The sequence below is a fragment of the Xiphophorus couchianus genome, chromosome 16 (genome assembly GCF_001444195.1).
Source record: "Xiphophorus couchianus chromosome 16, X_couchianus-1.0, whole genome shotgun sequence".
In the NCBI taxonomy this organism is placed as follows: domain Eukaryota; kingdom Metazoa; phylum Chordata; class Actinopteri; order Cyprinodontiformes; family Poeciliidae; genus Xiphophorus; species Xiphophorus couchianus.
In genome coordinates, this window is record NC_040243.1 from 15,442,053 (window position 1) to 15,463,033 (window position 20,981).

General features: G+C 35.2%; 2 protein-coding genes across 2 annotated transcripts in view; both read right to left on the reverse strand.

Annotated features, from left to right (window-relative positions):
- LOC114159458 (uncharacterized) overlaps positions 1 to 20,981 on the reverse strand; it is a 259,878-nt gene that overhangs the window by 93,054 nt on the left and 145,843 nt on the right. The window lies entirely within an intron of this gene.
- LOC114159462 (Ig heavy chain Mem5-like) lies at positions 71 to 10,692 on the reverse strand. Its single transcript, XM_028041450.1, has 7 exons — positions 10,590 to 10,692; positions 10,210 to 10,515; positions 4,375 to 4,381; positions 3,933 to 3,982; positions 1,468 to 1,746; positions 1,332 to 1,358; positions 71 to 1,236 (listed from the first exon to the last, which is right to left on the reverse strand). Exons 1-7 carry the CDS (start codon positions 10,636 to 10,638, stop codon positions 1,127 to 1,129), a joined length of 828 nt encoding a protein of 275 aa, XP_027897251.1. The 5' UTR covers positions 10,639 to 10,692; the 3' UTR covers positions 71 to 1,126.

Below are 20,981 nucleotides of genomic sequence, written 5' to 3' on the forward strand. Positions count from 1 at the left end.
CTAAAAGATATGATGATGTCTAAAAATACTTTATGGAGGGAATTAACACAAAAATACAGAAAAAAGCTAATAGGTTTAATTTTCATGCAATTTATTATGATTTATGTGTTTTTTTTAATTTTCTAAACATTATGCTCAATGAACACTCAAATAAAGCTACGAAGTTTTATTTCTGTATATTTCAAACAAACCAGTAACACATTTCAACCAAAAATGTATCTGTGCATAATTCAGAGCATTAACCACAGATATATAGAAAAATACAAAAGACCCTGGAAACATATTTAATGAAATACATACCTTGATGATTTAATACAGACTAATCAGATACTTCCTGGCATTAAAGCGTGAAACACAAAGCATATTGAAAAACCTCTAAGGAAATCTTTCGATGCAACATTACCACATGACAAATTAACTAAGTCTGCAGAAAAATTTTAGAAATTCTCATTACCGACAATTAGACTATACATATTTAATACAAACAACTGAAGTCAGATTTCTAGATAAATTCAAAAGTGTTTGCAGTTTAATTATTTAACATTTTACTAAATGATTAATTAATTCAATTTGGTATCTTAATTTACTTATTTATTTTATCACATTACTTGTGTTTATGTGGACCACACACACATTTTCTTAATTTTGTGATGGTCTAAAAGCTCTCATACTGAAAAATAAGCCAAGTGTTTAATATTTATTGCAGTTCCTATTACTCCGTTGATTGCAGAAAGACCTAAGCACATTTCATTTGAGACAAGAGCTGCCTGAATACAAATATATATTTAATGGACAGAATGTTTTTGGCAGAGGTTTTTTTTTTTTTGGTTTGTTTTATGATATACATTTGCTTGGTGAATTTGATGACATCATTTAACAACGTGTAATATTTATTGCTTATTTCATAATTGGTGTCTGTATTAAGTGTTTATGGTGCAAAGCACTTTGAATTGCCTTGTTGCTGAAATGTGCTAAACAAATAAACTTGGCTTAAAATAAACTTGAGACTTTCAGTGATAAATATGCCACTCTTCACATTTACACAATTAGGAGTAAAAATCTGATAGCAAAATTTCAAACTTTAAATCTTATTGACTTTAGGTTTGTGTCGTATATTATTTTTTTCTCAGAAGAGCAGGCCTCTGATGGTGAGGACGGTGCTGAAGGCCAGAGCTTTGGTGAACACCACTCGGACTCCGTTCATCAGCAGCAGATAGAAGTTCAGCTTGGCTTTTTCTGGACGACAGAGAAACAGAGTTCAGACTGAACTGAACACAAACAGCAGCGATCAGTGATGGAACCAAACTGAGACATCTAGAAATCAGACTCACCTGGATAAATGCTGCCACATTCATCATCTGATTAGAGACAGAAAGGACAGGTGGTAAATTAATCACATAAACATTATTTCAACAGCTAAAAATTTCAGTTTGATCAAACTTAGACAGAGCTTTATTTCTTTGGTACCAGCATCATTGTTGCCGAAGGTCCCGTTCATCCCACAGGAGTAGATGGTTTCGTTGCTGAATGCAGCAAAGTTGTAGGTGTTGTCCTTTGACAGAACAGCATCATCAGTGCTCACGTTGACCGGACCCCCTTTTCCATTCAGAACCACTTCTCCCCCCTTTGGACGGAAATCTGTGACCAGACAGACGTTTGGACCGAGCTCGTCTGCTGTCTTCAGGGGGAAGTCGGGAGTCGACAGAGGACTGAGGACGAAGAGGGACGGAGTCTGAGGGGAATCACCTGTTCCAACAAAGAAAAAGCAAATCATCATTTTAATGAATCAGATGTAATGAAAAATATGAACTGAAGTTTGTCAAGCAAGATAAACATCATCTTTTTTTTCTCTCTCTAAAACGTTCATATAAGCGTTTGTTTAAAATCATAACTTAAGAATTTTAAACTTTTAAAAAGTTTTCAAAAACCTTCTTATTTTCTGTACATTTCACCATTGAATTGCCTTAGGGGCAAGAAACATATTATATTTGTAAATAAATATTCCTCTTACTTCATAAATTTAAAGACATTTATGTTGGGAAATGTTTTAGCCAGTACTTTTAAGACCATTTTAAAAATGTTACTTTTATTATTTAATTCAATATCAGATCTATATAATAACACATAAATTAAATAATTTTTTTAGGTAGTCATATTATGTCAAATACAAAACTCCTCTGTGTGAGATTACACATGTAGATAGTTTATTTAAAAATAGATAATTTTGTGTAGGGAGTATTTTGCTAGAACTCAACATGCTTTCGGGTTATTTATTCCAGTCATTATTTTAATAAATTATGTATATTAAAAACTCTGTTGTGTATAAATTAAAATACATTTAAGCAGCCAAAGTGCGTAACATAAACACAAGCAATTGTAAAAAAATAATTAAAGTTTCTTGGCCTTTTGTAGTTCAGATTATCACAACTTATACTAGGTTTCTTCTCGTCTCTCTTATTTGGCCCCCTAATTTATTTTTAACATAATTTTTGGTTGGAAAAAAAAGCTTCATGTTTTGTCATTGTATGGATGTGCTGTTTCATTATACTCCATAGTCTTAATCATAAATAATGACAATTGTTCGATTCCCATAATGTTTTTTGAGCTTATACAACTCAATTATTCTTTATGCTGCGGTTTTTAAGCAAAAAACTTCTCTTTCATTAAGTTTTTATCAAACATGACATTATTTGAGTATAAATTTAATTACATTTATAACATTAATTTCCATAATGTTGCCCATCTCAATGCAGCTTTAAATATACAATAAAACAAGCAAAGGTTTTGAGCTTCTCTGTGTTTTTGAAGACGCTGCAGAGACTTTGTTTTTGCTTTAGACCAATGGATTTAAATTCTCCAAGAATATGATATTCTAATGTTCCAGAGGACAGAGCGGTGCGTGTGAGTTTACAGGGAGAAAACTTTACTAACGTCAGCTCCTTTCACACAAACTACATTTTTGGTACAAATTATTTAGACAACACTTGAGAGTTGGTTTAATTCTGTTCCTGGAGCCACAGTGAAGCAGAAGAAACTGACTCAGTTAAGTTTTCATCTACAGAAACATTTTTCACACATCTATTCTATTTTATGGTTAAAGACATCTGAGGACTAAACAATCTCTAAATCTTCATTTTTGCAACAACTACAAAATATAAAAACTCTGTTTCTCTTCAGTAATTAAAATGGCTTCAAAGCAACTGATAGGACAATATTAATATGGGAAATATATTTTATGTAATAAAGTTTCAATTTAAATCAGGATTTATGAATGTTTATTTTCATGTTTTCCATTTCACCACAACTGTTATGAGAGATGTGCAGTCAATGGTATAAGATAATTTTAATACAGCGCTTAAGTACTTTGTCGTTTTTCATGTCTATAAACAATATTTTGTTGTATTTTCACAATTGCTTCTATTTATTCTTGCAGTAGTTGTCATTACATTTTGTTTTCAATTATTTTATTATACAATTGTTAGGTTTTATGTAACTGCAATGCTTTCATACTTTAATGTGAGTGACAATGTGTAAGACATTTTGGGTGTTTGCAAGAAGCGATTATTTATAATACTTTATTTTTCTACCCTGTTTAATTCCTGGCATCTCACATTACATGTATTAATATCAATCGAAAGCCTAAATTCTTTTATGAAGCTTTTGTTAAAAAGAACAATTTTGTTGATCAGAGAGATAATTAAAACAGAACAAAAAAAATCTGACCAAAATTTATGGAATATTATTTTAAAGAATTAAAAAGAAATTAGGAATTTTATAAAATTATCTCCTCTATAATGTAAAATATATTAAGGCGGTTTATGCAGTGTGTTTTTTAACATAATAAAACCAAAAAAACAACACTTCACATTACCAAAATTACTTTAAAACACAGCAATAAGAAAGGTTTTTGATAATATTTTAAGAAGCCTCACCTGGACTAACAGTGACTGTGGTTCCGTCTCCCCAGTAGTCAAAAGCATCATCACAGTGCTACATCTTCACTGAGTCCTTCAACAAAAACCTGTAGCACCAAAGTAACAGCAACTAAAACCAGATCCATTGGTTTTACTGGAATAGATTAACATTCACTGATGATTCTGATCGCCATAAGCGATTACTTTGAAATAAACTTGGTATCAACTCTCAATCAGACTTTAAAACTGAAATGGACTCTGAATTACATTCGCTGCTTTATTAATTTAAACGGCTAATTGTTAAACTTCTAAGCTTCCAAATAGACAAACAGTATATTTACCTCATGTTCTGCAAATGCTGGTGATGTTCTGTTTTTATTTTCTCTGCATGCTGGAGGATTTCTGTCTCAAGTTTATATTCTGAGGTTTTTGTATTGGTGTGTATCTGTGTGCCACCCCAGTATATCACAGTAAAAAACCCTAATGCAAAAACCTACACCACCCTCAGGTGGGAGGATAAAAACAGAAGTCATAGAAATGTGATAGCTGCAAAAGTTGCAGTCTTTATTCATATTTTTGATCCAATTAGCAATAATTTAAAAATGCTTTATTAGTTTTTAAGCTCTATGTTTAAAACATTCCTATTTTTAAAAAAAATGACAATTAACAATGTGTTGAGACAATAAAACAACTTTATGTCAACTCATTGGTTATTTTTTCACTAATAAAAAAGGGGTTGTGGATTTCAGTTTTTTTTTTTAATGCATTTTCTTTAAAAAAAATCAACTGTTGCCAAATTTGTTCTCTCTATAATAATCTGCATGTTGCTTAATATTACTTTTATACATCATTTACTGATGTCTCCTATACCCATGTATATAAACAATGCAGGATATGCAGCAGAAAAAAGATATAACAATACAGACACAAGATGGTTTCTGTTTTTGTGGTTTGGCTTATCTGTTTAGAATGTTTAATTAGAATGAGGTTGATTTGAGGCACATATAAATTCAACTTGGGTGTATATACACTGGAGGCAGAAACTGCTAATAGATTTGAGCTGCAGTGTCAGAAGGCGTACAGAATGTTTCAAGATCTCCTAAAGTGTCAGTGCTGAAACTGACAATGAATGTAGCATCAGAGAATGTTACTTGGTTTGATCAGGGACATCTAGTGCACACTCAGACATGGAGAGTCTGTTCTGAATCAAATCTTTAATCAATATTTTGAATTGAATTGGACTGAAATCTGGGACCAGTGCTGTTGGAAAGACTTGTGATTCCATATTGTGTCAGAGGACAGCTTTTTGAATTTTATTATATTCTAAAGTAAATTTCCAGTAAATCCTATTGCCTCACCCAGATTGCTTAGATTTGTTGGATAACTTCGTTCAACTAATTTAATGGGACGAACATGTCAAAGATGCAGCCGACTATTCTTTTGTAAACAAAACAAGCCTAATAAATATCTTTATTGTAGGCTACTGTAAGCTACAAAGTAGGTCAAGACAAAAGAAATTTACAAGCGAGCTGAAAGTCACAATTCACTAAGCTCAATAAATATGTAAATCAGTTTTGAACATAATACATTTAAGTCAGTTCTTTATGACTGTGAAGTCAAATCAGAAAAGGAAAAAAAAAGACATGCGCTCACTATGTTCCACACGGACCTAAAAGAGGGACGGACAATGAAAGAAAAAAAAAGGCGTTAAAGAAAGTCAAACAAAGAGGACTGGAGTTTGGGGACTCTTCATCAGAAACCCTGGAATTTGTGCAGATCTGGACGAATCTGTAAACGAGCGGAGGGGCAGCCGGTAAGACAGAAGCTGTATCATTATGAGATCGGACTGCAAAGTCACTGACATCCCGACAGCGGGCCGCCATCTTTACCGGCCAATTAACGCCTATTAACCGCAGCGGTGGGTGGTGGTGAAGTCTGGAACTGATTTTAATGATTTTAATGATTGTTGTGTTATTGGGTGTTAAGTTTAACTATTAATCAATTTAGCATTAGCTATTCATATTTATAACTAATATTGAAAGGCGGATGTTTGTATATTTAAATAAATGAAAATATTATGTAATTGTAAATGTTAATGTGAAATGTATTTTAAAGTTGGAGAGCTTAAGTTTAGTTACTTGTTCATTTAACTTTAATTACTTTGTGGGTTTGATTCACAGTTGTTTGCTTAGTATTGTTTATATAGTTTGTCATCATTTGCTTTGTAGTTTGAGTGGAATTAATTTATGTAAACTTACATGCAGATTAGTAATTTTTTTTTCCTTTTGGGTTTGTTTAAAGGTTTTTACCTGCTTCTGGACCAATCATGGAATGTCCTGACACACATTAAATAAATGGAGGATAAAAAATGAAGAAAACTGCTTGGTCCTTTGAGTAAAACCCTGTTAACAAAAGTCCACATCGATTAGTCCATCCCTTCTCAAGTGGGGAAGCTGCATAAATTAGAAAAGAACTTGACAATGAGTGTTAGTCAAATTGTTTAGTTACTCCACAAGACTTATTAGAAATGCCACCATATCTTTATCCAAACACAGAGAAGGCTTTCTGTAATTAGATTCTGATGGTTGGCTGGTTTTTGTTCAGGGTTGGTTATGGTTTATATCACTGTGTCTCGTCTCACACAGTAATAAACAGCTGTGTCTTCAGGCTGCAGATTCTGTCCTGTCATTGTAATTGTTCCAGCAGAAGTGTCTCTGCTGTAGCTGAACTTGTTCTTCAGGGTATTATTTTTGGTAAAAGTCACCATTATATCCCCACATATGAAAAATCCATTCCATTGGTTTTAAATCACGATGTCTGATCCATCTTGTTGCAAATACATCAGTCAAAGAATAACCAGAGGGCCGACAGACGATGGTCAAAGGCTGTCCTGGCTGGACAATCTTGGAGTCCGGCTGAATCAGATCAATACTCAAGACATCTGAGAAAAAAGGAAACATAATTTATGTCATAATTAATCTGCATTTTAGTGAATCTAGTGCAGTTATTAGTCTGAATCGACCCAAAGCTTCTCACATGATCCAGCTGTCAGCAGCAGCATCAGAGCCACAGAGAACATGGTTGATTCAGAACCAGGACTGATTTGAGCTCTTTCCTCTACTGACTGACATAGACTCCTCCCTTCTTTTAAAATGACCATACTTTGCATATTGTTGAATACATTTTATTATAACTGAGTTTATTATTATTTTTGTCTTATCATCATAGAGCACATAATATTTGCAGAGCAAATATTTGCTTTTACATCAACAATGAGTTGAACCAAAGTTGTAATTTGATCAAAGTACCAAATATTTTAAATCTAACTTTAAATCAGCAACACTGAGTGCCCTCTAGTGTTTCAAACAAAGAACTGTCATGGAGGAGTTTTATGGATCTGTTTGAACAGGAGTCTTCAGATTGCCTACTATTATATCAATTTGTCGGCTGGAATATTATTTATTTGTTGTCATTCCTGAAATTTACAACCCTCAGTAATTTTCTGACCTCAGTTGCTGAGTGACTTGCCATAAAATGCTCTAAAGGAAGTCTATCATATCTGATCCAATTTGTGATATAGTTTTGTATCACATTTCTTTGGGAAATGATTGAACTCAGCTCCTTCTTATAGTTTACTCAACATCTTTGTGGTCTCTGGAAACTCTTTTAATCTCCTGATATCTCCATCCAGACATGGAAATGGTAGAATCTGAAGTTACATTTTATTGTCTCCTAAACAGTTAATTTGCTGCTTCACCCCAGTGTATAACAGTGTAGATTCAATATTTCATAGCTTCATGAACTAATTTATTGTTTGAATCAGTACAAAACCACTTCTGTCCAATTTTTTTTAGATTTTACTTTCCAACAAGTCTAGATTTTTCTTTTTTGAGGGGGAAAGAGAGGATGAATTGTTTTTATTTTTTTATTCATGTTCAACAATGTTTTTTCCTATAGGCTACAATCTTTTATTTGGACTGTTTTTATTGTTGTTTTCAGGTACCAACTTAACCTCTTCATATGAATTTTTGTTTTTTCTTTTTTGATACTCATGCCATGTATCTCTGATCCACACTTTTTCAATGAACTCAGTTCACTAAATTAGTCTGGTGTTTGTAACATAACAGACAAATTGGCAAAAAAAAAATCTAATACCATGTTTAGGGTCTCAATTAAATTCAGCCTGTTTCGTATTTTTGCTTCCATTTTTCCACAATCTGTGGACATAAAGTGACAATTCCAATTTCTTATTCAAGAAAATACAATTTAATCTGAAATATTAATAACATGCATTTGCTACTGTTAGACAACCCAGATGTCACCACATTAAAGGTCTTTGTCTGTGGATGTTTTTGTGCAGATGTTCCTCAGCTTTCAGTCACTGTGTCTCTCGAGCTCAGAAATAAACAGCAGAATCTTCTGCTGTCAGACTCCTGATCTCCAGGTACTGGGTGCTGCTGGGGACATTTTCAGTCATGATGAAACAACTTTGGAAGGAACTTCCATAGTCTGCTGAATTGCTACCAGCATCCATCCTCCCTATCCACTCCAGAGCTCTCCCTGGTTTCTGTCTGATCCAGTGAATGTAGTATTCTGTCATGTCAAAACCAGACATGACACAAGACATCTTCACTGTCTCTCCTGGTCTCTTGTCCTGAGATGGAGACTGGTTCAGTTTAATCTCACTAACCACTCCTGCAAGATCAAAGTTTTTAGTAAATAATTCTTAAATTCTCACATTAATGTTCAAAGACACAGATCATTCTCACCATGAATCCAAATTATTAAAAGCAAACTCCAGATGACTGTTTTCTCCATTTGAGATGAAAAATAGGTGTTAACTGACTGAATTTGCAGTTTTAAGCGAGGAAGGGTCGTCATAGCTCCTCCCTCTCTATTACATTTGCCCATTAAACAAACAAGATAGAAAGTCCAGTTCATCATAGTTTCAGTTGAGAAAATACTTTGAATAAACTTCAAGTTTTCAGCATTTTTGGTCACTTCTCAAGAACATTTGGTTATTTGAGAAAAAGCAGATTTTTGCTTATTAATTGGTTTAATAAAAGATCTTTTGAATAATTTATTAGTACCAGCTGAAAATATTGTAAATAATTATTTCATAGAAAGAAAAAAACCTGACTCTTTATTATTGCTGTCCGTTAGAGACCAGGTCGAAGCAAATAAGATCTACATGCAGGCTAAATACATCAGTCAAAGAATAACCAGAGGGCCGACAGACGATGGTCAAAGGCTGTCCTGGCTGGACAATCTTGGAGTCCGGCTGAATCAGATCAATACTCAAGACATCTGAGAAAAAAGGAAACATAATTTATGTCATAATTAATCTGCATTTTAGTGAATCTAGTGTATTTATTAGCTTGAATTAACTCAGAGCTACTCACATGATCCAGCTGTCAGCAGCAGTATCAGAGTTACAGAGAACATGGTTGATGCTGAAGCTGAACTGATGGGAGTTCCTTCCTCTACTGACTGACATAGACTCCTCTCTTCTTTTTAGATGAACATACTTTGCATATTGTTCAACGTGTTTTGTTTTTTATTTAGTTTCATATTTTGTCTCAGGATCATAGAGCACAGGAGTACAAAAGGTCTGCAAAGAAATGCTAGAATATTTAGGTAAATTGTCATTCCAATATAAGATCACTGGAAAATAAATATTATAGCAGACCTTTTTTTATTTTATCATATAACAAGAACAATGCTTAATGACAACTTAACATAAAAATGTTAAATGAAGAAACAAAATAATTTGCTTTGCTTTTCTGTTTCATGAAGCATTTCTGGGCATTAAGGTGATGATCCATATTAAATTCCAAATGTATTAGGAAACAGAAGGAAAAAAACTAAAACTAAAATGTATTTTCATAATGCAAACAGGTTGGACTGATAAGCTCAGTGAGCTAACCCTAAATTGTAATTTACTGATTAAAGGATCAATAACTAAAATCAGCAACTTTGAATAGACTCTAGTTTTTAAAAAACTGAGGTTTTCACTCCTTACAAGTTTGATTACGCCACAGAGTTTCTGTTCCTGTTACAGTTTTGCATCAGTTTTGTTGTCTGAAATGATCGATCCCCATTTTATATCCTGAGTTTCACACCAGATCCTCATGGTCTTTGGGGAGCCTCAGTTACTTCCTGATCTGTTCATAATCCCTCCCCTCTGGAAATTATAGCTTTGTTACAGTTAGACAACCCAGATGTCCCTGCATTAAAGGTCTTTGTCTGTGGATGTTTTTGTGCAGATGTTCCTCTGCTTTCAGTCACTGTGTCTCTCGAGCGCAGAAATAAGCAGCAGAATCTTCTGCTGTCAGACTCCTGATCTCCAGGTACTGGGTGCTGCTGGGGACATTTTCAGTCATGATGAAACGGCTTTGAAAGGAGGTTCCATATATTGCTTTATTGCTACCAGTATCCATCCTCCCTATCCACTCCAGAGCTCTCCCTGGTTTCTGTCTGATCCAGTGAATGAAGTATTCTGTCATGTCAAAACCAGACATGACACAAGACATCTTCACTGTCTCTCCAGGTCTCTTCCCCTCAGACTGAGACTGGTCCAGTTTAATCTCACTAAAGACTCCTGTAAGAGAAAAGTTCTTGGTCAGTAAATCTTCAACTCTCACACACATTTTCAAAAACCCATACAATTCTCACCATTAATCCAAATTACTGAAAGTAAACTAAAGATGACAATTTTCTCCATTATATAAATAGAACAAAGGTTAGGTTATTCCAAATAAACCTCTGAAGGTTTACAGACAAAAACTGAGTTAAAGAACTGACTGTGCAGCTTTAAGAGCTAATGTGTTGGTGTGGCTCCTCCCCTTTTATTTTCCCAGCAGACAGACAGGAGAGTATGTAGTAGTCTGGAGAACAGATAGAAACCTGTTGAGTTCTAAAACATTTCATCAGCAGTCATAGTTATTGCCTCTCCCAACTGTGAGCATGAACAGAAGTAATTGAGAAGAAAATGCAGTTATTTCATGCAGGTGCATCCCAATAAATTAGAATGTCATCAAAAAATTATTTATTTTTGTAATTACCTTAAAGAAATGAAATTCTGAGAGATTTATTAAATAAAGTGAGATGCATTTTATTTATAGCTTTTAAAGCTGTCATTGCTAATAATCAAAATCAGCAGAAATGCATTTATGCAGTACAGATTTGCTATTTTATTGGTTTACATAATAGCCTTGCATGCTGACAGTCTTCAGTTAGAGGCTTTTTCAGATTTGCCCTACCCTTCCTGCCCCAACATCATCATCCAAAACAACTCTACGATGATACTTGGATGATATGAGTTACAACATTTAATTTCCAAATTTGAACTGGATTTTTGAACTGAATTGAATAAAGTCACACCAGAACCAGAGGAAATGTTCACAGTGTCTTACCATGAGTATTGCTCAGGGGTCAAAGGTCCTCTGTCCAGATTTTGATTAATTGAACTTTTCATTTAGAGAACAAGGCCCAAGAGTCTGGACCTATTTTTATCGTTGTCCATTAAAAGTTACTCTGCTTGCCAGAAATGTGCTACATGTTACTTCTGAGAGGAGATGATCTATTGACCCTGTCCTGGAGACTTTAATAGCCTTTTTCTGAGAACTTGCTTCTTAAATGTTTCACTTCTGTTCAAGCTTTTTTAATTTTTTTGGAACTTGCTCATGGAAAAACTACACCAAAGTTTATATACAAAATAAAAATATGAAGAGAATGAAGCGAACTCTTTTCCTCTGTAAAAAATATGTTAACTGTGGTCTGATGGCTCCCCCTCTGGTGGCTTTGAAGTATTACAAAAGTATTATAAAATACTTTCAGCAGTGTTTCAGCAGAATTATAAATAATTAATGAAACCAACCTAAAGCTGTTAAGAGCAGGGGTAAAACAAATAAAATATGTTCATAAAAATAAATTCCTGTTAACTTCATATGATTATGGCATAGAGGAGCAGGTGGCCATATTCGCATGCAGTCAAACCTAAAATGCAGTTAACTCCATCTAACAAGACTCATCAGAATAGTTAAAATCTTTTAAAAAGTTGGAAAATCTGCCACACATCTTCATTCCAAAGGGATTGGTTGTCAAATATAAACTATGCTCACTGAAAATTGAATAATTTAAAGTTTTCAAGTAAAATTTCAGAGCTCACTAATAATTTATCAAACACGCTTTGTTAAAGTTAGCAGAGGATTGTTCTGAAGTCAGTCAGGTTAGGTTGATATAAAGCTCACGTCTGACTACTGCCTGCTAAGTTTTTGTTCAGGCTTGAATGTGGTTTGTATCACTGTGCGTAGTCTCACACAGTAATAAACAGCTGCGTCTTCAGGCTGCATATTCTGTCCTGTTATTTTTACTGTTCCAGCAGAAGTGTCTCTGCTGTAGCCGAACTTGTTCTTTAAAGCATTGTTTTGCCTCAAAGCACCACCACCCCACTGATGAGAGATACAATCCATCGACCTTCCTTCACGATGTCTGATCCAACCTGTTGCATAGCTATCATCAGTCACTAAATAACCAGAGGGCCAACAGGTGATGGTCAGTGATTGTCCAGGCTGCACAAGTTGAGAGTCTGGCTGTATCAGATCAATGCAGTAGACACCTGTAGAAACAAAGATAAACATCAAGGCAGTGAGTCATTGAAGCTGTCATTGTATCAGATGTAGTTATTAGTTTGACGCTATAAAAAGATGCTCACAGGATCCAGCTGTCAGCAGCAGCAGTATCAGAGGTAGAGAGAACATGGTTGATGCTGAAGCTGAACTGATGGAAGCTCTTTGTTCCTCTCAGTAACACATCATCCTCACTTCCTTTTATACAAGCTAAATTTGCATACTGTTGAGTGCATGATTGTTTGTAATGATGATCAGTGTTTTGATAATTCATTTAAAGAAAAAAAACAATAACAAAATGTATCAGGACACATCAAGACAATGAAGACCTTCTATTCGTCCAGCCATAAAAAGACAACTTATTTTCCAATGTTCTGACTGAGATGATCATATTTTTTCCCTGAAGACAATATATATCTGTCACAAAAGGGCTGAAGATGCTAAAACTAAAAGATTTTCAGAGATTTTAACTGGTTGAATTTGTTTGATCATTTATCAAACAAATTCATAAAAAATATTAAAAGTAATGGACTACTCCATTGCTGTACATAGACATTTTTTTTTTATAAATTACATTACAATGTGTTTAACTCTTACTTGCTGATAAAAACAGTTGATCAGCTATTTGTCCACGGTACTTTCTATTTTTTGAGGGAAACTTTGACTTAACTTTTTCCTGCTCCTTCTTTAAGTTCATTTTCTGAAGTGATTAGCCTTCAATCAAATCAGTTTTTGTAGAAACATCTCTATTTAAATAATCTTTTGTGCCTTTTTACTGCCATGAGCTGATCAGTTTAGATGATTTTCATGGAGACTAAGGATTTTCCCTTTACTGGTTCTGTGGTTCATTCACTCCAATGAACTTATGATGTTTTGTCAATCTACGTTGATTAGCTCAGGATTCCATTATTCCATTCAAATGACTTTCTTCCTAAGAGGGATCCATTGTTTTTTGTCACTAGTGGCCTTTATTGAATGTTACCACTCAGTAAATGGGCAGGAAGAGAAGGTGAGGAACACATGCAACAAAGATCTATTACACTGAAGTTCCCCAGGAATCCAGATTTTCTTACAACCTTTCTTGGTGCTTTTCCAGATATTTTAACTGGTAAACTGACTGTTTTTAACACCTGATATTTAAGATTTTTGCAATTTACGTTTCAAATATTTCTAAAGTATCTTCTTAAAAACAGAGATTTTGATTGAAAAAAAAAACTTCTAGAGGTACTGTATAATTAAGCATACATGCATTGTTAAAGTCAGCAGAGGCTTGTGCTGCACTCAGTGGCTTGGTTTTTATGAAGTCCATGTCTGACTGCTGGCTGCTGAGTTTTTGTGCAGTCTTGAATGTGGTTTGCATCACTGTGCGTCGTCTCACACAGTAATAAACAGCTGTGTCTTCAGGCTGCATATTCTGTCCTGTTATTGTTACTGTTCCAGCAGACGTGTCTCTGCTGTAGCTGAACTTGTTTTTTAGGGCATCATTCTTGTAAAAGGTCCCTCTACCCCACATATCAAAAATCCATTCCATTGGTTTTCCTTCACGATGTCTGATCCATCCTGTTGCATAGCTATCATCAGTCACAGAATAACCAGAGGGCCGACAGGTGATAGTCAGTGATTGTCCAGGCTGCACAAGTTGAGAGTCTGGCTGGATCAGATCAATGCAGTAGACACCTGTAGAAACAAAGATAATCATTAAGACACAGTAATTGTCATTGTATGATATCTAATTATAAGTTTTATTCTATTAAAGATGCTCACAGGATCCAGCTGTCAGCAGCAGGAGTATCAGAGGTAGAGAGAACATGGTTGATGCTGAATGGATGGAAGCTCTTTGTTCTTTTCAGTAACACAGCATCTTCACTTCCTTTTATACAAGCTAAATTTGCATATTGTTGGGAACCTGTTTGCGTGTACTGACTTTATCTAGAGTTGGTGTTTTTATATTTTATTCACTAACCAAAGTGTATCTATTTTCATCAAGACTTTGAATACACTCTCTTCTTTTAGCTGCTTTAAACATGGTTTAAGTTCCCAATGCTCTGCCTAAGATTTCCAGACTAATCTCTCCTCCCAGACACAAGGAGCTGAAACTAAAACTGAGTTTTCAGAGATATTATCTATTTCTTTTGGTTTTATTTAACCCTTTGTCAAGAAGTCTAACCAAAAAAAGTATATTATGTAGAGACCATAAAAATAATATTCCACTATTCTAAACATCCATCTACTGCAGAATCCTGAGAGAGAAGTTTTATATCTCCAGCAGTGTTTGGGAAAGAGACGGGGTACACTGTTGCTGGTTGACAGTTTATCTCAGGACAAAACAACCATGGATACCCCTTCACACAAATCAGGGCAACTTAGAGAGACCTATTAACCTTACACTTATGTTTATGGACTGTGGTTACCTGAACAGAACTCATGCTTGCACAAAGGAGAACGTGGAAAGTGCATGAAGAAGGACCCTAGTGGAGGATTCTAAGAAGCTTCTTACTGGAAGGCAACTGTGCTCTGTTGTAAACAGATGTGTTTTAAACAAATAATATTCAAATATGTGAAGCTTTGTATGTATTTTATGCAAATAAAATCCTAAATTCTATAAACTTAGTCATTCATCATGTTAACATTCTTGTGTCCACAACTGTTTACTGTAGAGCAGGGGTCTCAAACTCCAGTCCTCCAGGGCCGCAGTCCTGCAACTTTTAGATGTGCCTCTGCTGCACCACACCTGAACAGAATAATTAGGTCATTAAGGCTCTGGAAAACTGATCTACACAAGGAGGACGCCATTAAGTCATTTCACTCCAGCGTTTTGTACCTGTGGCACATCTAAAAACTGCAGGACTGCGGCCCTTGAGGCCTGGAGTTTGAGACCCCTGCTGTAGAGGTAACTAAAATATCTAAATTTATCAGCTCTAATTAACAGAACATAAGTTGACATGACTTTTATTTACACTCACAAATAAGAAAAGACAACTGAATCATATAGTGAAATAGTCCTTCAAGGGGAAAACTCAGTGTGTAAATGCAAACATTAGTAATAGCTTATTATTGTTTGTTTCAATTGTTTTTTTGTTTGTTGTTTTGTTTTTTTGTTTTTTTGCAAAAAAATTGCTTTTAACAAAATAAGTCAAGTTGTTTCATATAATTTGTGGTTTATTGGCTCCTCCTATGGTGACTGACAAGTATTACAAATGTTCAGACTTTGTGGGGTTTTTGTACAGGGGTTCTGTTACTTTGTCTCACTCTGAGACTCTGGCACAGTAATACACAGCAGAGTCTTCAGGCTGCATATTCTGTCCATTCAAAGTCACTGTGTTGCTGGAAGAATCAGTGGAAATGCTGAACTTGTTTTTGAGTGAACCTTTATAGTTTCTTGAAGATCTGTATGCTTCTCCAATCCACTCCAGTGCTTTGCCTGCAGGTTGTTTGATCCAAGATGTCCAGTAGCTATTAACAGAATAAGAGACCTGACAGCTGATGGTCAGACGTTGACCTGGCTGCACATTCACAGAGGCTGGCTGTGTCAGCTGTTCACACTTCAGGCCTGTGAAATAAATGACGGAATAGTTCAGGATTATTCTTTTCAATAATTTAATAACTGGTGAAAAGTTTAAGAAACTCACCTGCAGCTGCTAGGAGCAGGAACAAAAGAGCACAAAACATGCTGGCTGATGAAGCAAACATCCTGTTAACTCACCTTCATACTGTGACATTTTATAGTAGATGGGAGGAGGAAAAGTTTGCATATGATCAAACCCCCAGTGAGAGTGTTGTTTTAACAGGAATCAATAGAAGAATTAATATTTAACAAAAAAAATTGGATTAAGAAATAATGATGTCTACATTTGATTTCAAAACAACCCATTCTTGTGTAAACATAGCTTTATAATTTAGAATAACTATATTCAGTCTTTGCATTTGGAGTTCTCCACACTTTTCAGTTTAACTTTATGAAAAAAGAAATATTTCTCTGAAATGCAATAAAGTATCACATACATTGTTTCTTAGGTCAATGACCACATTGTTTCCTATTACTTTAGGATTACTTTTGACTTAGGTGTAGTGTTTTATAATAGCTGTCAGGTTTTAATGTTGTCATTATTTAGTCACTAAAAGCATAGTTTTGAAAATAACTGACACAATATTTTATTTTGTCTCAGTGAATACAAAATGAGGAAGGTGAAGATAAAATGAGAGAAAGTGTTTGTCAAAATGTTTCAGTGTGTTTTTTCTAATCTATTCTTGTATTTTATTGTTATTTTCTACATAACACTTTGGTCCACTGTGGTCATTTAAAAGGGGCTTCATGAATAAAGTTGGATTGGAATCTTTGGCTCTTTTTAGCAAACTTCTTTCTTTTTTTTCTACTGTGGCTCTTGAGCATATGTCAAACTCAGGGCAACATTGACTGCTACTGACACCAGGCTAATTATAGTGTCTAGTGTTTTGTGAAGTAGCGCTGGATGCATCAGCTCTTAGAGAGAAGAGATTGTGCAGAACTACAGCTGATGTGACTTTTAGATAGAGATTAAAAAACTATAATGAAGATAAAGATGAGAGGCGGCATCAATATTGGTCATCCTGCTCTAAAAACATCAACAATGATATTTCACAAATCATTTCTGTAAGGTATATTGTATAAATCTGTAAAGCAGTTGGATAATTGTGCATTAAGGGCATTTTTACAAAATATGACATATTTGTCTTTTCTTTCAAATAAATAGGGTGAACTCTCATCCAAACTGGCAGCTGCTCTACACAAGGTCATACAGCAGAATCATTGCACATGTTCACATTTGAACCTTTTGTGTGAGTATATCCTGCTTGCTGCTGAGTTTTTGCACAGGGTTACCCGTGGTTTGTATCACAGTGTGACTCTGACACAGTAATAAACAGCTGTGTCTTCAGGCTGCAGATTCTGTCCTGTTATTGTTACTGTTCCAGCAGACGTGTCTCTGCTGTAGCTGAACTTGTTCTTTAGGGCATCATTGTTGTAAAAGTTCCCACCTCCCCACATTTCAAAAATCCATTCCATTGGTTTTCCTTCACGATGTCGGATCCAACCTGTTGCATAACTATAATCAGTCACAGAATAACCAGAGGGCTGACAGGTGATGGTCAGTGATTGTCCAGGCTGCACAAGTTGAGAGTCTGTCTGGATCAGATCAATGTAGTAGACACCTGTAGAAACAAAGATAAACATTAACACAGTGAGTCATTGATACTGTCATTGTTTCAGATGTAATAATTAATAGTTTGAATCTGTAGAAAGCTCCTCACAGGATCCAGTTGTCAGGAGCAGCAGTAGATATAGAGATAGAGAGAGCATGGCTGATGCTGAAGCTGAACTGATGGATGCTCCTTGTTCCTCTGACTTATACAGACACCTCACTTCCTTTTAAATTTTTACATCTTTTTGCATAGTAGACTGCTTGTTCTGACTCGATTTATCATAATTTTTCGGTACCTCATGTCTTCTGCAGCTTTAAAGCTTTAAAAGCTGCAGAAGACTTTAAAGCTTTAACAATGTATTTTTAAACTGGGGAACCCAAGTTCAGAAGTTGTTCTTAAACTCATAATAAAATGCACACCTGTTTTAGACTCTATCCATTATTGTCCTAGAAAATGGTTATGACATTCTTCCACTTGTTGTGAGCAGGTTCAGTTGTAATTACAAGTTTCATTAAAATTTGTGTACTTGATAATAAAAGCAAACTTCCTTCTCTAAAATGTACTTTGTTATTTTTTTATCCACTGTTTCTCATTTTTAGGGGGCATTTTTTTTACTTCAACCACTTTCCACAGCCAAGAATATTATTAAGAATATTATCAAGATTAGATTTTATAGATCTTTAACTTCACACCTGCTCCTATTACTGGGCTGGGAAACATTTTTAATTATACTCCTCATTCACTCATGAAACCAAAGTTCTCACAGTCTCTTTTATTGTTAAAGCTTCTTTTTTTTTCATTTTTTAATACTTTGTCTGGAAATATTGAATCTTCATGCATTCAGTTTAATTATTTTTTGTTTGGTTCACTAGGTTTTCACGTTGATGATCTAACTGATCACTCACAAATGAGCAATTACAGTTTTGATCGCAGGATTTCAATTCTGTTAGTTGATTTTAATTTATGAAATGCAAAATAATGTGTAAATGTCTTGAGAATTTATGATTTATTTCTATTTTACTCACAGAGAGTCATTTTTTAGTTGCCTTGAGAAATATTTCTTCTAGCTCTCTTCAAAATATCTGGGAAGCCTTTGGCTTGTTTTTTTTCTGTCTAATCATCTCATATCCATTAATGTTAGTTTTTTATCCACATTAAATCTGAGCAACATATCCTTCATGCATTAATCTGACTACTAAGCTGAAGGGCTGAACCTTTTTCAATAATTAAAGACTGGAAAGTAAAGTTTTAATATACTGGTAGATTTTTTGGTAACTTTTTAGCAGTCGGTCTCAAAAATCTTCCCCATAGTTAGTCAGACATTGTAACAAAATAAATCTCCCTAAAAATGATCACTGTGAAAGGTAATTGTCAGTAACATTTTGTGAAGACGTTTAGAAAAATATACATGGTACTGATACATTTACATAGTTATTTGTCACTGACAGTTCTGAGTTGTCTCTGTGATCACATTGTTTTTAATCTGTTGAGGTTTTTGTGCAGCTGTTCCTCTGCTTTCAGTCACTGTGTCTCTTCGAGCACAGAAGTAAACAGCAGAATCTTCTGCTGTCAGACTCCTGATCTCGAGGTACTGGGTGCTGCTGGGGACATTTTCAGTCATGATGAAACGACTTTGGAAGGAACTGCCATAGGTGGCGGCGTTGCTACCAGTGTCCATCCTCCCAACCCACTCCAGAGCTCTGCCCGTTCTCTGTTTTATCCAGTGGTTATAATAGCTTGTCATGCTGTAACCAGAAATGACACAAGACATCTTCACTGTCTCTCCAGGTCTCTTCACCTCAGAGGCTGACTGCTCCAGTTTGATCTGACTCCAGGCTCCTGTAAGAAAATATCTTGTCATTGTCTGTTAAAATTATAACTCGCTGTAAATGAATGTTTAGATAAATGGGCTGAGGCACTCAGTGTGAATAAAAACTACAAAAAGAAAAGACAATGTTATTGATTTATCCATTCTCTGGCAAAAAGCTATTTGTTTGCTGGTATGATTTAAGAAAACTATGATTTTTTTCTTCTGTGTCTGATGGAAAATATGCAAGAACTGTGGATGAGATCTTTTTAAAGAAGAAGAATTTGCATAGACCCTCCCCTGATTACAGATTACACTTGAGTCCACACCTAAAGCTGCTTTCCATCCTGTGTCACAACAGTATGGAACAGAATTTATTTATTTATTTATGATCAGCTGTTAAGTATATGATCTCATCTAAAAACTGAAGTTATTTGGTCGTGTGGTGATAATATAAAATCTTATAGAAGTGCTTTGAAATTACAAATGAAACTGAGTGATTTAGACATTCTGACAGTATATAGTTTTAGAAAAAAAAGGTGGACCTTGAACTATATTATGGATGTAAGATAAACAATTTTCTATCAAAAACAGTGCTACATCTTTTTTATAAGTGAAATTACATGTGCACATCACCTGAGGAGTTTTTGTACAGCTTCGTTGCTGGTTTGTATCATTGTGGTCTTGTTTGGCACAATAATACACAGCAGAGTCTTCAGGCTGCATATTATGTCCATTCAGAGTTGCTGTGTTAGTGGAAGAAACAAATGTGATACTGAACTGGTTTTGCAGTGAATCTTTGTATAATGTAGTCCATCTAGAGCCTTCTCCAGAACCACCAATCCACTCCAGTGCTTTCCCTGCAGGATGTCTGAAAAAAGCTGTCCAGTAGCTGCTGACAGAATAAGAGACCTGACAGCTGAGGGTCAAAGGTTGGCCTGGCCACACAGTCAGAGAGGCTGGCTGAGTCAGCTGCTCACATTTCACACCTATAAACAAGAAAATATTATACTGGAGTGTGAGAACAGTGAGCAGACAGTGTAGTGTAATCATGTTGTCAACGCCTCAATGAGACTCACAGGATGCAGCAGCCAGCAGCAGCAGCAGAGCTACAGAGAACATGTTGGTGCTGAAGATGATCTGATGGGAGTTTCTCTTCTGCTGCCTCAAAAACTATTTAAGGTAGACAACCTGGAAGTTTAATTTGCATAGAGGCAAAAGACAGATGATCTGTCCAGTCAGATATGAAATAAATGAATTAAAGTGTGGTTTTGTACAGGAAGAGCAGAACTGATACTTGGAGCCTAATTTATGTCTTTGGGCTGTTGGAGAAAACTGGACCATCCACACAGGCACATAAACAACATGCAAACTCCATGCAGATTGACCCGAGCTGGGACTCAAACACAGGACATTCTTGATGCTAGGAAACAGTGCTTACAACAGCGCAAT

Coding starts and splice junctions, on each gene's coding strand:
- LOC114159462 (XM_028041450.1), bottom strand. CDS start 10,638: ATGGAGAAAATTGTCATCTTTAGTTTACTTTCAGTAATTTGGATTAAT. Junction 1,359..1,467: donor CTTCGGCAACAATGATGCTG/GTACCAAAGAAA, acceptor GTCTCTAATCAG/ATGATGAATGTGGCAGCATT. Junction 1,237..1,331: donor ATGTGGCAGCATTTATCCAG/GTGAGTCTGATT, acceptor TCTGTCGTCCAG/AAAAAGCCAAGCTGAACTTC.